Genomic DNA, 14,118 nt, shown 5'->3' on the forward strand with positions numbered 1-14,118 from the left:
AGCCTCCGACCCCGGCTGACGGAGGCAGTTGCGTCTTCCGCCTACAATCCAAGATTCTCGCAAGTGCGGAGACTCTGAAACATTGTAACACGTTAGAAACAGTTTTTGAAAAGATGTTTAAATGAAGCCCTGTGGTGTGGAGGAAATGTCAGAAATCTCTGGGATCGGCCTCTGCTGGCCGTGTGACCTTGGGCTTCGACCTCCACACCCGAGAACAAGGATTACATGAGATGCGTGGGGTGAGAGCCCCGTGCAGAGCAGGCTTCCGAGAACGGGGGGGGGACACGTGATCTCTCCTGTGAGAAGAGCAGAGAAGAGTGTGGCTTCGCCCAGAGGGAGGTGCTGGGCCCTGGCCTCCCGGACGCAGCGGAGCCCCCCCGGAGCTGGGATGGAGGGGTGACTCCCGCTCCCGCATCAGCTGTGGGGCGGATCCTGCCTCAGCTGACTCAGGCGTGATGGAGCCGAACCCGGTCACGGTGGCTCTGGACCCGCTTCTTGTGGCTGAGGACAAGTGTCACGTGCACCGAGCAGACCACGCGATTTCCAGGCCCTCGGTCCTGAATCTTCTGTTTTTGGCGTAATAACCTCTTTACTTACATCAGATGTCTCCTCATGACACCAAAGGCGGTTTCTAATTACAGGTTAATTTAATGCGTGTGATCTGGTCGTCTGAGCCGTAATACTGAGTTTAGGTTCTGAATTACTTTAAAATATTTCCAGTTAATTGGATAATTGCTCCAACTCCGTCTCACCTCGGTAAGGTGGAAATAGCTTGAGAACAGGTGTTCAGTTTGAGGTGAGGCCACACGGCCCGTTGCCTGGGCTCGAGCCCGCCTCTGGCGAGAGTGACCAGGGCTCCTCGCCCACAAAGTGAGCAGTGCAGTTTGGGTCTCCTGTGCTCAAAGCTGCCTGTGCCCACCACGCCCTCCACGCCCACCACGCCCACCTGGCCTGCTCCTCCAGCTCCGCTAAGCTGAGGGCCTTCTCAGCACCCACTTAGCCAGGCTCGCCGCCCTCGCCCACCTCCCCACCCCCTGCACTGCTGTGGGGACCACAGTGAGGACAGCAGAGCAGCTTCACCTCCCCTGATAAGAAAGGACTTCCATCCACAGAAGGAGTGACCAGGCAGGGGTGGCGACTGGACAAGTCATGTCCTGGCTCCGCTGGGAACTAACTGGTCTTCAAAGCCCCCTCCTGGGTCAAAAGAATTTGACTTTGAGAAACAGAAAGACAGGTAACATCGCTTTTTCATCTTAAGTAAAAGATCCAAATATAGGATGATTTTCCTTATAACTATGCCCCTTGTAATATTGCAGGTAACTTGACTTTTTATGCCAGTTTTTTCTAAGCTCCTAAGAAAGGGCTGGAATTCACAGTTAAACAAATCCATTCTTAGGCTCAAAAGAGCCTTACTGTGTCTCCACAGATGGGCAGCTCACCTGCGGGGACTGTTCTCCACCCGACCCACCTGCCCCCAGGCAGGTCAGGACCTCACCTGGGAAGGACCTGACTCAGGATGGGCGAGTGCAGCGAGAGGAACTGTCTCTAATCCCATCAAAACGCATTACAGCTCACGTCCTTAAGAGTGTGACTCTGGCCCCCACACGCACTGTGCGCTGCCATTCACAGCCGTGGCTGTAAACCGGATGTCCCTCGGCTCAAGGTTAGACCAAGTGGCAGAAGTCTCGGGTTCCAATTCTGTCTGCAAAGATGAGAGCTCACTAAGCCCACGAAGGGTCTTACAAAGGGCCCAGGGCTGTACACTGGCGTGTTTCCCCTTCTGTTCCACTCATTTCAAAGTTCAAGGTAACGTAAAAATTGTTACAATTGATTTGACCATGATAGCGATAAAAGCCAGTGCACACACGGGCACAGACTCAGCTGCCAGGAAAGTGGTGTCAGAGAACCCTAAACCGAGACGGATTTAACATTCTAGGTCCTCGTGCCCGCTTCAGCCACTACTTACCATCGAATGTTTGCCCAGTTTTTAGAAATCGTATCAGGAGGGGGTCTGTCCCGTCCTGGACAGCCCACAGACGGCCTGCAGTCTTCCCAGGGCAGGGCGGATCCTTGATCTGGCCTGAATTTCTCACCCTGTGGTTGTAGGCTATCTCCTCTGGTCCTGAACCCAGCTCCCTGTTAGGAATGCTACTGATGCCCTGGTGTTACCCCTGCCCCCGTGTGCTTCCCAGCGCGGAGATTCTGATCCTCGCGTCGCAGTCTATTTTAAATCGCTGTCTCACGCAGCTGATTCGGGGACCCACTCTGGTTTCTGTTAAGACTGGAATCTCCAGAATATGGGATCAGAAAGTGCCAGACATGGGACAGTCGACGTTTCCTTCAGAATCAAGAAAGGTGATTGTTGCCAAAAAAATCTCAGATGACAAATTTTCAACCTCCCAGGAGTAAGTGGAAATAATCATTCATTTGAGTAAATGAATGTAATTCAAGTTTGTTCAGAAAAAAAAAAAAAGGTAATACAGCACATGAACATACATCATCTTTAAAAAGATTACCTCTGACTTTCTTCCAAATGGCCAATGCCCGAAATGGTCAAAGTGTCTCTAGTGTCAGCGCTCGGGGTGTGAGGCTACTGTCAACAGAAACAGGCTCAGTGCCTCCTGGGCTCAGGCCCAGTCACCACACCTGTTCTCAAGTCCATTCGAAATGCTAGTCTCCACCTTGACCTTTCTGCAGACGCTCAGCTGCTCTGCAGAAAAAATATCTAATTTCCTTATAACTTTTCTATAAAGCTCACAAATTGGAAATATACTGAGTGCGTATTGCTTTGTTTGCTGGATACCAAGCAAATGCATCCTCACAGCATACACTGTGTCTAGGTAGCCATTTATTTATTAGAATAAAAGCAAAGTAATATTGTCTTCCACTCAGATGATATCTGGTTTCATGTTATGGTCCATGGAGTGTTCATTGATAAGCGTGAACATCCTTCATGATCAGTGTCTTTGGACACTTTTACACACGTTCCCCCCATGTGTGTGGGTGTGTGTGCGTGTGCGCTCTCACATGTGCTAACCCTCTCCAGCTCAGGCACGAAGCTGGGAGTGGGTGCAGCTGTGACAGAAGCTGGCTGGCCCTGCTGTCTGAATGACTGCCATCTCCCGGGACACAGACCTGAAACAAATAACCACACAAGCTGATCCAGCCTCGAGGGCATCAGAAAGTAGGGCAGGTACCCCCATCTGGAGGTCCAGAGAGGGCTTCCCTGATGCCCGCATTTCCAAGGAGCTATCAGAGGGAGGGCATCCAAACGGAAAGTCATGCAGGAGTCTCGGGATCTGGGAGGAGGGCCATGTGCCACCAGCCAGAGTAGCTGCAGCTGGTGGCTACAGGGATGGTGAGGGAAAGAATATAAAACGGGGCAGAAAGACAGTCAGGAGCCAGATTCCACAAAGGCCTGGCAGACCAAGTTAAGGATTTTCAACTTTATGCTAAAAGCAGTCGGAAGCTGTCAGCGGGTTTTAAGCTCCCCTGGGTCTGTGCTCTGGGAAGACTTTGATGGCAACATGGAGAATGGGCCCTTGCGTTGCTGTTCAGTGGAGACCACGGTGATCTGCGACTTATGGCTCAGCAGAGTTAATAGTCACCAAGGGCCTGGCCAGCGTAGGCAGAACCTGGACCAGAACCAAACCCCTCTGCATTGCAACCCATCCGATTTGTTTGGTTTTGGTCTTACAGGATTTCTGATCTGAGTAGCATGTGCAAAGATGAAAAGCCTCCCAGAGTCTCTGTGCTGGAGATGCCGCCTGACAACACAGCAGTAACTCGCCACGCGCTGAGCTTCTAGTCGAGGTGCCACTCCTAACGCCGTCTCCACAGCCCTCACCCGCTGCCCACCTGCCACCACACCCCGTCTCGGGTTATTTTGAACCAAATCCCAGACGCAGGAATCTTTTGTCCACAAGTATTTCAGAAATTTTCTCTAAAAGTGTAGGCCTCTTTTTTGTTTAACTTAACAGTAATAACCTCTCACATATAAAAAATTTAAATATACTTTAATACCATTAAAATATGCATCAGTGTTCACATTTCTCCAACTGCTCAGAGTTTTCTTTAACTGTTTTAATTGCCACGTCTCTTCTGATCCATGCGTCTCCCCCACCTTTCCTTTTCACTTGCACCGGGATCCCTGGATTCGGCTGAGTAGACCCTACCCATGTCCTGACCATGTCCCTCGTCCCCCGTATTTCTGTCAACTAGTAACTAGACTGATGGGTCTGGTCAGAATCAAGTTTTGTTTTCTTTGCAAAAAGCCCTCATCGGTGGTACCGTGGGCTTGTCTGTCCCGCGTGCCCAGAACCCGCCGTGCGAAGCGCGTGGAGGCACGTCTGAATGTGTGATTGGCACGAGGCCTCTCTGCGGTTTCTACGTAGGTTTTCCTCTTCACATCTTGGTAACTGCTCATCGTGTCGAGGCCCCTGAATTCGTAAAATTAGAAATGCAGTCGCTGCGCTGTCTGCTGAGACAACAGGCTTCCTGAGGAAGGCTGACGCCAGCGCTGGGCCACACACGTGGCAGTGGCCTGAAGGGGAGGCGCACTCGGGGAGCCCGCATCAGGCAGCAGCGAGGGGCAGCCGCTCACCGGGACAAGGGGGACGGCGGTGACCCACCGCGTAAGTGCCTCGCGTCTGCGCTGACACGAGTAAGAGCGTCCGCTCGTGGCCACCGCAGACAGCTGACAAACAGGAGTGATGGGACCGATGGCCATGGTGACAATGGAAATCTTTTGCACTATTCTTGCAACATTTCTACAAGTTCCACACGAAAAGTTAAGGGAAAAGGTGCTGCGCCGTCCTCACTGGCTTCCCGAAGTCCCTGCCTATGGCTCCTGCAGCGTGGCGCCCACAGCGTGGCGCCCGGGGCTGCTGGGAGGGGGCCAGGCCCTTCCCAGAGCTGGGGACTCGGAGCTATTTCTAACTCGGTGTTGTAAGCGTGGCTGTCCCCTCCTTTCTCACTCCTGGTGGCACACTTGGCACTGGGAGGACACGACAAGGGCTGACCACACTGGGCACTGCCTGGCGTGAAGGTCCAGCTGGTCCGTAAATGCCAGTGTTTTTATGTGGCTGCTTTCAACTGGTGCACCTGGATTTCCGCCACAACTGACATAAACCGACACTGAGGGACCAACTGATTAAACATCTGGTTAAAGCAGCGGTGCCGGGGGTCTCAGGGAGCCTCGTCCAGCAGACCGCTGGGACCCCCAAGCTGCCAGGGCTCCGTCTCGGTTGGCTCCCTGGGCGGGTTACTGGCTTGCCCTGGAGGAAAGACGGATTTATTCCCCGATCTACAGAAGGTTGGGGGGTTAAGGGGAGGTTACCTGTGAGGACTCTGAGGCTTGTTCTCGTTCACGGAATGGACTTGACAAGAATTCCCAGCCTGTTCCATAGTCTTGAAAGGAGGTGAGCCATTTATTACCCAAGTCAGGTCACCTCTGAAAGTAAAAGGAAGCTCATGAACTAGCACCAGCTCACCCCGCCCCGCCCTGCCCCTTCGCGAGAGCCTGCGGGCGATTGAGAACCGTTCAGGAACACGTCGTGGAAGCCGGCGAGGGACAGGCTGGGGGCTTAGAAGCCCTGCGCTGACTTCCTTCTTCCTGTGGCAGAGTCTCCCCGCCAGAGTCCTTGTCTTTAGGAGCTTATTCAGTCTCAGCCCAGCGGCCGGAGGAGTCAGGACAGTCTGGGTTCCGCTTCAGACACACAAGCGCCAGCCTGTGCCCGCTGACCCTGACCAGCATGGTTCTGCAGGTCTCACTCCACCGTCTCCACCATTCACACACACGAGGGTGCACATGTGCCCCCATGTGCCCACACACACCTTGCCCTCCTCCCCAGGAAGATTCCAGAATTTCTGACTGTACCAGTCAAATCTGGACCAGTGCAAAGACCTCCTCAGTCACTGGGACCAAGGCAAGGAGACTGCCCTTGTGTTCCCCTCCAACCCAGAAACAAACCTGTCACGTGAGAGCCAACACCTGCACCCACCCTCGGAACCACCAGTCGAGCCCATGATGGGGTCTCGTTCTCCAAGCAGCTGAGTTTCTGACAAGTAATGACTAACGAGTGGCCTGGGGTCTAGGGCCAGACTGCCCAGATTTAAATGTTGATGCCACCACTTACAAACCCTGAGCAGGTAACTTCACTCTGGCGTTTCCTGCCCTCTGACGAGAGAGTGACACTCTCGGTACCACCCGGACTACTGAGATGACCGTGAACGGGTCCGGCATGCAGTAAGCGCCCCATAATTCTTATCACCTCGGCGATCCCACCTCAACTGTAGTTGAATCAGAAGGCAACTAACTCCTTTGAATTAACTGGAAATAAGCCCTCAAACCAATCGATAAACCACCATCACTCTAAGAGTCTCTGCCGGGGTGAAATAAAGTTCCTCGTGGATAGCTGATCCCAAAGGAAGCTTTGTCCCAGGCCTTAGAAAAAGGCAGGCTCGGAAGGCGGCAGGTCTGCGGCCACGCTGCTCCCAGGTTGTCCCGATGGTGACGGTTGGTTCTCTGAATGGGCACAGGAGCCAGGAAGTCGCTTCTAATGAATCCAATGAAACCAGGCAAGACATTCAAGACAGAAAATCCAGGCCCTCTCGAGTCTGTCCTCGGGCCTCGAACAGGAGAAAGTCAGCACACCTCGGTCATTCATAATATTTATTTTGGAAAAATATTTTAAAAAGGAATTTCTTCATTAACAAAACAGTAAAAAACTCAAATAACATTTGCACAATATTCCATAAATACATTTATATACAAAAAAATATAGTCACATAGACCCGAAGTGCCTTTGTACATATTTACCAAAAATTTAAATTATAAAAAATGAACATGACAAAATACTCGAGCTTTACAGATATCGTGAAAAATATTCTTACAAGTCCAAAAAATAACACACATCTTTTTTCCACCTAGAAAAACACATTTTAGTATCAAAATGGACGATCAAGGCAGTGTTTGTGATTCTCATTCAAGAAAGGCTGGCTCATAAGAATCCGAAATATACACTCCAGGCAGTGCATGCGTCTCACGTCGTAATTCAGTCCATTCACTTAAATATATATTTCTTAAAAGCAACTGTCCATAGTGCAATGGAGACGTCGTAGAGGCGGAGTGCAACAGGCATCCTGGGACCGCCCGTGCCCGCCGCCCGCTCGCGCGTCGCTGGCTGACCCTGGGACCCTCGTCCAGCAGCGGTCCGTGAAGGTCTCCCTTTCCCTCTCAGCAGCATCCGTTGGGGCATAGATCCTTGGAATTCTATGTATTTTAAGAGAAACGGGAATTTTGCCATATCACCTCAATTTTACACCTAGAGGGGCCAATAAGATAGAAGGGGGAGTTAGCTCAACGTCGAGGTCGATGCCCTGTGGCTGCCCCCGAGGGCCGTGCCCACGCCCACCTCAGTGGCTATGACGCACTCGTCCTTCTCTGATATGACGAACACCGACTGGTACTTTGTGTCCTTTGAAGTCGAGTACACAGAGTCCCGCCGTTTTCTTTCAGATGCGTCTCTACTGAGGAAAACAGAACAGAACCACGGTAAACGTGCCAATGCTGTTGAATAGGGGCGACCAGAGCTTGGAGAGCACCCTCCTGCCCAGCCTGGCCCGGCTCGAAGCACCCGCGTGTTGGGCTGCCCCCCAGGTGGCCCCTGCCCTGCCTGGCCCCAGCACCCCCTGAGCTTCCAGGGGCCCTCCCCTGGTGGCCTCCCACGTGACCCCTCCTAGCCCACGGCACGCACCTCCTGAGTGTCGGGGTGCCCTTCTCCTCCCCCGCAGAGCCCTGGGGCTGGCACTTGGTGTCACGCTTGCTGTGAGGGTCCCCGGAGGCAGCATCGTGGCCCTTGAGCTCCGGCACCAGGTTATAGTCCACGCCGGGGTAGCGGGCCTTGAGGCCATTCTTGTCGGCACCGTGGTCCCCGTGGAAGTCCACCTTCTTGTTGGTGTTTTTGATCTGTGTGGCCCCGATGACACTGACGGAGATGTCCTTCTCACGCTGGCAGTTGGCCAGGTTGTTCATGGTCTCTGTCTCCCCGCGGCAGGGGTCCGCCAGGGGCCGGCCCTTCTGCAGCCTCAGCCGCACGCAGACCACGAAGGCGGCGCAGCCCAGCAGCAGCGTGAGGACAAGCACCACACCCGCACCGACGGCCACCCAGGGGAACGGCCCGGCCTGGCCCTCCACGTACGGCTTGGTGAGGTCCACCACCATGGGGACGGGTGGCTCGGGGAGCAGGAACTGGCAGTTGGGGCCCCCGTAGCCCTGGGCGCACTCGCACAGGTATCTGCGGCCCCTCTCGTGGCACGTGGCCCCGTTGTGGCAGGGCGAGTGCTCACACCTGCTCACTGGGGTGCTGCAGTTCCTGCCGGAGTACCCCGGGGGGCAGGTGCAGGAGAACTCGTTCTCCCCGTCCCGGCACGTGCCCCCGTTGGCGCAGGGGGAGGAGGCGCAGTCGTCCACATTGTCCTCGCAGTGCCGCCCCGAGAAGCCGGCCCGGCAGCGGCACAGGTAGGCGTCACCCAGGTCCACACACTGCGCACCTGGAAAGCAGGACAAGGGCATTTGCCGTGTGTCCACCGCGCGTCACACGAGAGAGACGGAGACGAACCAGACAGCCCGTGGCCTGAGGAGCAGCTCAGGGCACCGCCTCCGGCTCCCTCCCATGCGGCGCTGGGAGCCCGGCGCGCTCCACGGACCGACAACGGTGCTCCTGGGCCCTGAGCAGCTCTGCCTTGACGGGCAGGGCACAGCGCCCAGCCTGCCCCCTGCAGTGCTCACAGCCACCCAGGGGAGGACCGTTCCCCGATGATGAGCACCCACAGTCACAGAGCCCAGGAGAAGGGCAGGGGTGAGAAGGAGGGGGGCCGTGTCCTGACAGAGCCCTCGCCTGAGCCTCCAGGGGGCTGCTTCGCTACAAGGGAGGCGTCGGGCCCGGCAGGTGTGGCCCGTGGTGGCGTGTCAACCTATGTATGAGCCAGGTCACGGGCACATGCCCCGGTTTCCGGCTCAATCCCCAACGGGGGCGTGCAGGAGGCAGCCAATCAATAACTGATTCTCTCTCATCGATGTTTCTATTTCTCCTTCCCTCTCCCCTCCTCTCTCTGAAATCAATAAAAACATATTTAGGGGAAAAAAGTGAGGCAGGGGTGCCTGTGAGTTCACCGAGCGAGAGCCTGACCAAAGGATGGCCACACCTTCCAACCGGCTGAAACGACTCCCCTCCATCGGAAGGTTCCCTTGACTATCCTGTCTAATGGGGAAGCCCCAGAAGCTTCCAGAAACGTCGGGCCCGTCTGGGGCCCTGCTTCCCTCCCTGTGAGTTTGCTTAGGGTGTCCCACCCACACGTCCTCACACAGACACGCCAGACGGCTGTTTGGGTGACTGTGCGGAGCTGGGCTTCCCTCCAAAACAAAGTGGCTGGGTGGAGGTTGGGGCGCCGGCTTCAGCAGCAGGGGGCCTGGTCTCAGGCACCACAGGGCTGCACCACTGGGAGCACGTCCCGTGGCCTCGCCCCACCTCGGGCTTTCCCTGCAGAGCCTGAGGATGAACCCGGTCTGCCTTTCCTGCTCCCTGGGCCCCCCCAGACTCAAGCCCAGATTAAAGGGCTCCGTAAACTCAGGAGCTTGCAAAGCCACGGACCCGGACTGAGGTTAAACGCGAGCCCCTGCCGTCCTCATCGGCGCTGACACGACAACGCCGTCGCGGATACGCCCCTTACCATTAGAACAGGGCGAGGAGCCACAGGGGTCCGTCTTCTTCTCGCAGTTGAAGCCAGAGAAGCCCACGGGGCAGCGGCAGGCGTAGCCGCCCTCAGGGTTGTCTGAGCACCGCCCCCCGTTGAAGCAAGGCCCGTCCGCACAGGCCATGGCGCTCAGCTCACAGATCCTGCCGTAGAAGCCGGGGGGACAGGCGCAGGAGTAGCTGTTCTCAAGATCCTGTGTGGTGGAGAGACGGAAAAGCCTCTTACTGCTGCTCCAGGCGGCCCGTGTGCCCGTGCCCAGCCGGGCCGCTGTCCTGGACTCACCGTGCAGCTGCCCCCGTTCCTGCAGGGGCCGGTGCCACACTCGTCAACCTCGGTCTCGCAGGTGGCCCCCGTGTACCCGGGCCGACACGAGCAGGTGTAGCTCCCCTGGCCCGTGTTAGTGCAGGTGGCCCCGTTCTTGCAGGGCTTATGGTGTGTGCAGTAGTTGAGGTCTGGGAGGGGCAGGGACAGGAAGAGGAGGAGGGAGGGAAGACCAAGGTCAGACGGGAAGACCAAGGTCAGACGGGAAGACCAAGGTCAGACGGGAAGGCTGCACCTTCCCTGAGAGAGGCAGAGCCCTGGCTGCCTGCAAGGGGACAGGAGACTTACCCTGGTTGCAGAAAAGGCCCCCCCAGCCTTCCTGACAGGTGCACTGCCAGGGCTGCTGGCAGGTGCCGTGGAGACAGCCTGGGTAGCGAATGCACTGGTCACAGTACCGGCCCTGCCAGCCCACTCTGCACCTGAGAGGAGAGGGCACAGGGTCAGAGGGATGCTGACATTCCTGGGTGATGGCAGAGCATTTCCCACTCACAGGAAACTGTCTCCCAGCAGCACCTACACCTCTGGCTCTCAGACAGACAGGACCCCCGAGGGTCTGACTCCTGGGGTCACCTGGCCGCAGTTCTGGAAGCTCCTTAGGTGATTCTAAACACCCCAAGACTGACAACCATGGAGCTCAACTCTGTCATTTCTCAAGTGCTGTCTGAAAGTTCCCACAACCAGTGAGCGGAGCTGACTGACAACCCGGGACCTTACACCTCTCCATATATTCATTAAGCAGAAACACCTCAACAGCGGCCCCACCAGCTGGCCTTACCCGACTTTTCCAAATGATCACCCAGAGACGCTTTACAAACACACTAGCTGTAAACGGGTCATGAGAAAAAGAAAGAGCGACTTCGGCAGACTTACTTGCATTCCCCCGGCTTGTCACAAAACCCATGCTGCTCGTCGCATCCGGGCAAGCAGATTGCTGCAGCAAAGAAAAACCACGGGGTCAAGCCCGTGCTCCCCAGCACAACAGGGCTGCCTGCCGCACAACTCGCCGGGCCAGCTGAACTAATCTCCGTCCTGCCCAGTAACTGTGGACTTTACTAGGCCAGGGCGAGCATTCTTCTTAATGCAGCCGCTCAAGCACAAAAGATGGAGGAAGCCCCCACCCCCACCTCATCCCCTTTTCTTCTAAGAGAGGGTCAGAAGTCCTTCCCCGCCTCCTCCCCCACTTCCCAATTCTATGCACAAAGCTCCTCCTCTTAATACCCAGAAAGTGTGTGTGTAGATAAGGGTGGACAGCTGGTCTGCAGAGTACCAGGGCAAGACAGCTGCTCTATTGTCTGCTCTCTCCCAGCAGCTGCCCCGTGCAACAATACGGGCCCCCTCACCCCGGCCCCCACCCCTCACACACCCCGGCGTGTACACACCACACACACATGCACGCGCCCTTTCCGCCAATGGGAGCCGGCGTGCGTCCCTGCACCTATCCCTGCCGAGATCTAATGGATGGCACGCGCGCACTGGGGGCGGGGAGAGACTCCAGTGTTTGAAGAAGAAGAAAAAAGTTTGAGTTTACGGCCACCCCACAGTGAAGAGAGGGGACAGCGAGGGTGGGAGCAGCAGGCCTGGCCGAGGGGGGAGGCGGGGCCGGGGCCGGGGCCGGGGCTGGCCGGCTTCCTGCGCCTGGTTATGCCTGGTTATGAAACTCATTAACAAGCCACTCCACACGTTTTTAAGACAACAGAGCCGCTCGGGCCAAAGTGGAGCTCGTGGAAAGCTGGGCAACAGCGACGATGAGAGAAGAGCCACCCTCGCCCGCCCCAGGCACAGACCCACTCAGAGTGCACCTCCGGGGAGGGCTGCCTGCTCCGGGGCAGAGAAGAAAAGTACGTGGGGTCTGGGGAGCTCTAGGACCCACCCTGACTGTAGGGAAATCTGATCCCTGGATGTGCAGGCGGCAGTGGGGACTTAGCAGGCTGGGGAGAGGCCTGCTGAGGCCCAGCAGGACCCGGAGCCAACGGGGTTCTCACAAGCCCCCACTCCCCCTGCCCGGGTTCCCTGCTCCCGCAGAGCAGCTGCCCCATCTGCCCTGGCTGCCAGGGGAATACTGAATAACTGGTCAGGAAGGGCCTAGGTCACTTGCAAAGCTATTTCTTTCCCAGGCTAGGTGCCGAAGGCCCCCCCCACGCAGGCCTGGCACACCCAGCCTCCACGCACACCCCCCTTGTGTCCTCAGCCCCACAGGTGACAACAGCACAGTGTGTGCACAGCACACAGGGTATCTGCAAATACAGGAGCTCGGGGAAGAGGCCAAGCACACGGGCTTCAGAGAGAATGAAGCACGTTCCAAGGAGATGCTGTCCCAGCACAGAGCACTTGGCCTGCAGCAGCCCCTGCACACACGGACGCCGCTCTCCCTTCCTCCCTTCCTTCCTCCCCTCCCTCTCCCTCGCTGACTTCCTGACCCCTGGCCCTGTCTCCAAAATCCTCCCTGATTAAGAGGGGCAGCTTCCCATAGCGGAAGTCGCAATGTCTGAGCTGACCTCAACCCTGCGACTGGCTGACTGAGGTCCTGGCAAGTCTCTCCGGCTCCCTGGACTCGGTCTCCCCACCAGAGCACCTCTCTAGTGCTAGCAGCCCACAGAATGCTCCTCTGCTCCCCGGGAAGTGGGTAAACTGAGGACAGCAGCTTCCTCTCCCCCAGAACCCACCTTCGGTACAGTACTGGCCCTTCCAGCCGGGGTTGCACACTTTTTCCCCTCTCTCCCCGCAGGTGAAGTGGCCGAAGGCATCGTCCCGGGGGCGACAGAAGACGGAGCAGCCCTCGCCGTAGTAGTGCTCGTCGCACACGAAGCGGTAGGAGTACTTGAGGTCAGTGCGGCCGCTGCTGTGCAGGTCCTGGGACCACTCCTCGCCCACGGTCAGGTGCCTCTGCGTGGCCAGGCGGCTGATGAGTCTCTCGGGGTTCTCTGTGGGGAGGGGAGGTCACTGTCAGGCTGACTGATCCCAGAGGCGGGGACGTGGGGGGGGAACGGATGCCCACTGCCAGGGGAGGCCAGAGACCTCCATCCTGAAGCTCCGGGGGAACCGCAGAGGGAGGGAGGGAGGTGTGGACGCAGACACATTGGGGGAGGCGGTCTACGGAGCTGGGGCGCTTTCTGGTTTGAGCTTACCTGTTGCGAGGTCGTCAGAAGAATCTGTGTGCAGAGCTTCAATGATCAGCGAGAAGGTGCCCTGGGAGAGGGAGGAGACAAGGTGATCTAGAACCTCTCTCAGACACTCAAAGCTTTGGGGACAGGCCCGGCGGCCTGGTGGCCGCAGAAGGGCCTGGCCTGCGTCCTGGGCAGGACCTGCGCCTGTTTTCACTTTCTTTAGGGAAATGGAAGAACTTTTTAAAGAGCGGTTTCCTGGCGTGTTTTTCAGCCCGTTAGCACAGGATACCCCGTTTTAAAAAAAGAACAGAACAGAAAGAAGGGCTGTGCCGGAGCGGGCGCGGCGCGAGCGGCCGTCCTGGGGCCCGGGCTCTGGCCCGCGCGGGGGCTGGGGCGGCCCGGGCGGGCCCGCGGCGTGGGTGAGGAGGCCCGCCGCCCGGTCTCCCGCCCCGCACCCCCCGCAGGCGGCGCTCACCGGCCAGGTGAAGCCCAGCGGGAAGCGGATGGGGTTGCTGAAGGCGGCGCCGGCGCCCGCGCCCTCGGGCAGGCTGAAGGAGCCGACGCCCAGCACGGGCGTGACGGCGCTGCCGTAGGTGCAGGGCGGCTCGGGGGACACGCTGGCCTGGTAGTGCTTCAGGCACACGCGGAAGAAGGTCCTGCAGGCGCACGGCGGCGGCGCCGCGTCCCCGCGGCAGCAGTTGCGGTTGCCCAGCAGCCCCTTCTTGTTGACGAACTCCTGCAGCTTCAGCTCGAACACCCCCGAGCTCCCGACCTGCGGGGACGCGGCGTGAGCAGGGCCGGGGCCGGGCTCGCCGGGCTCCGTCCGCGCCGCGCGCGCCGCCGCCTGCCCCCACGGGCCCGACAACTCACCTGGCACAGCAGGGCCGCGACCACGGCGAGGGCCAGGGCGCACCGGCGGCCCATGGTGCAGCGCCCC

General features: G+C 57.6%; 1 protein-coding gene across 4 annotated transcripts; it reads right to left on the reverse strand.

Annotated features, from left to right (window-relative positions):
• Positions 1-6,658: 6,658 nt before the first annotated feature.
• Positions 6,659-14,118, reverse strand: DLL1 (delta like canonical Notch ligand 1). 4 transcript variants are annotated; one of them, XM_081140169.1, is made up of 11 exons: positions 14,052-14,118; positions 13,657-13,953; positions 13,203-13,263; positions 12,741-12,998; positions 10,948-11,008; positions 10,366-10,496; positions 10,039-10,208; positions 9,733-9,949; positions 7,758-8,553; positions 7,416-7,530; positions 6,659-7,325 (listed from the first exon to the last, which is right to left on the reverse strand). In XM_081140169.1, exons 1-11 carry the CDS (start codon positions 14,103-14,105, stop codon positions 7,320-7,322), a joined length of 2,166 nt encoding a protein of 721 aa, XP_080996295.1. In that variant the 5' UTR covers positions 14,106-14,118; the 3' UTR covers positions 6,659-7,319. The 4 variants fall into 4 exon arrangements, with proteins under 4 accessions (XP_080996295.1, XP_080996296.1, XP_080996293.1 ...); XM_081140170.1 differs by having other exon boundaries at positions 7,416-7,527; positions 14,052-14,111; XM_081140167.1 differs by having other exon boundaries at positions 6,660-7,273; positions 14,052-14,111.

This window comes from Miniopterus schreibersii (genome assembly GCF_964146895.1).
Source record: "Miniopterus schreibersii genome assembly, chromosome: 6".
NCBI lineage: Eukaryota > Metazoa > Chordata > Mammalia > Chiroptera > Miniopteridae > Miniopterus > Miniopterus schreibersii.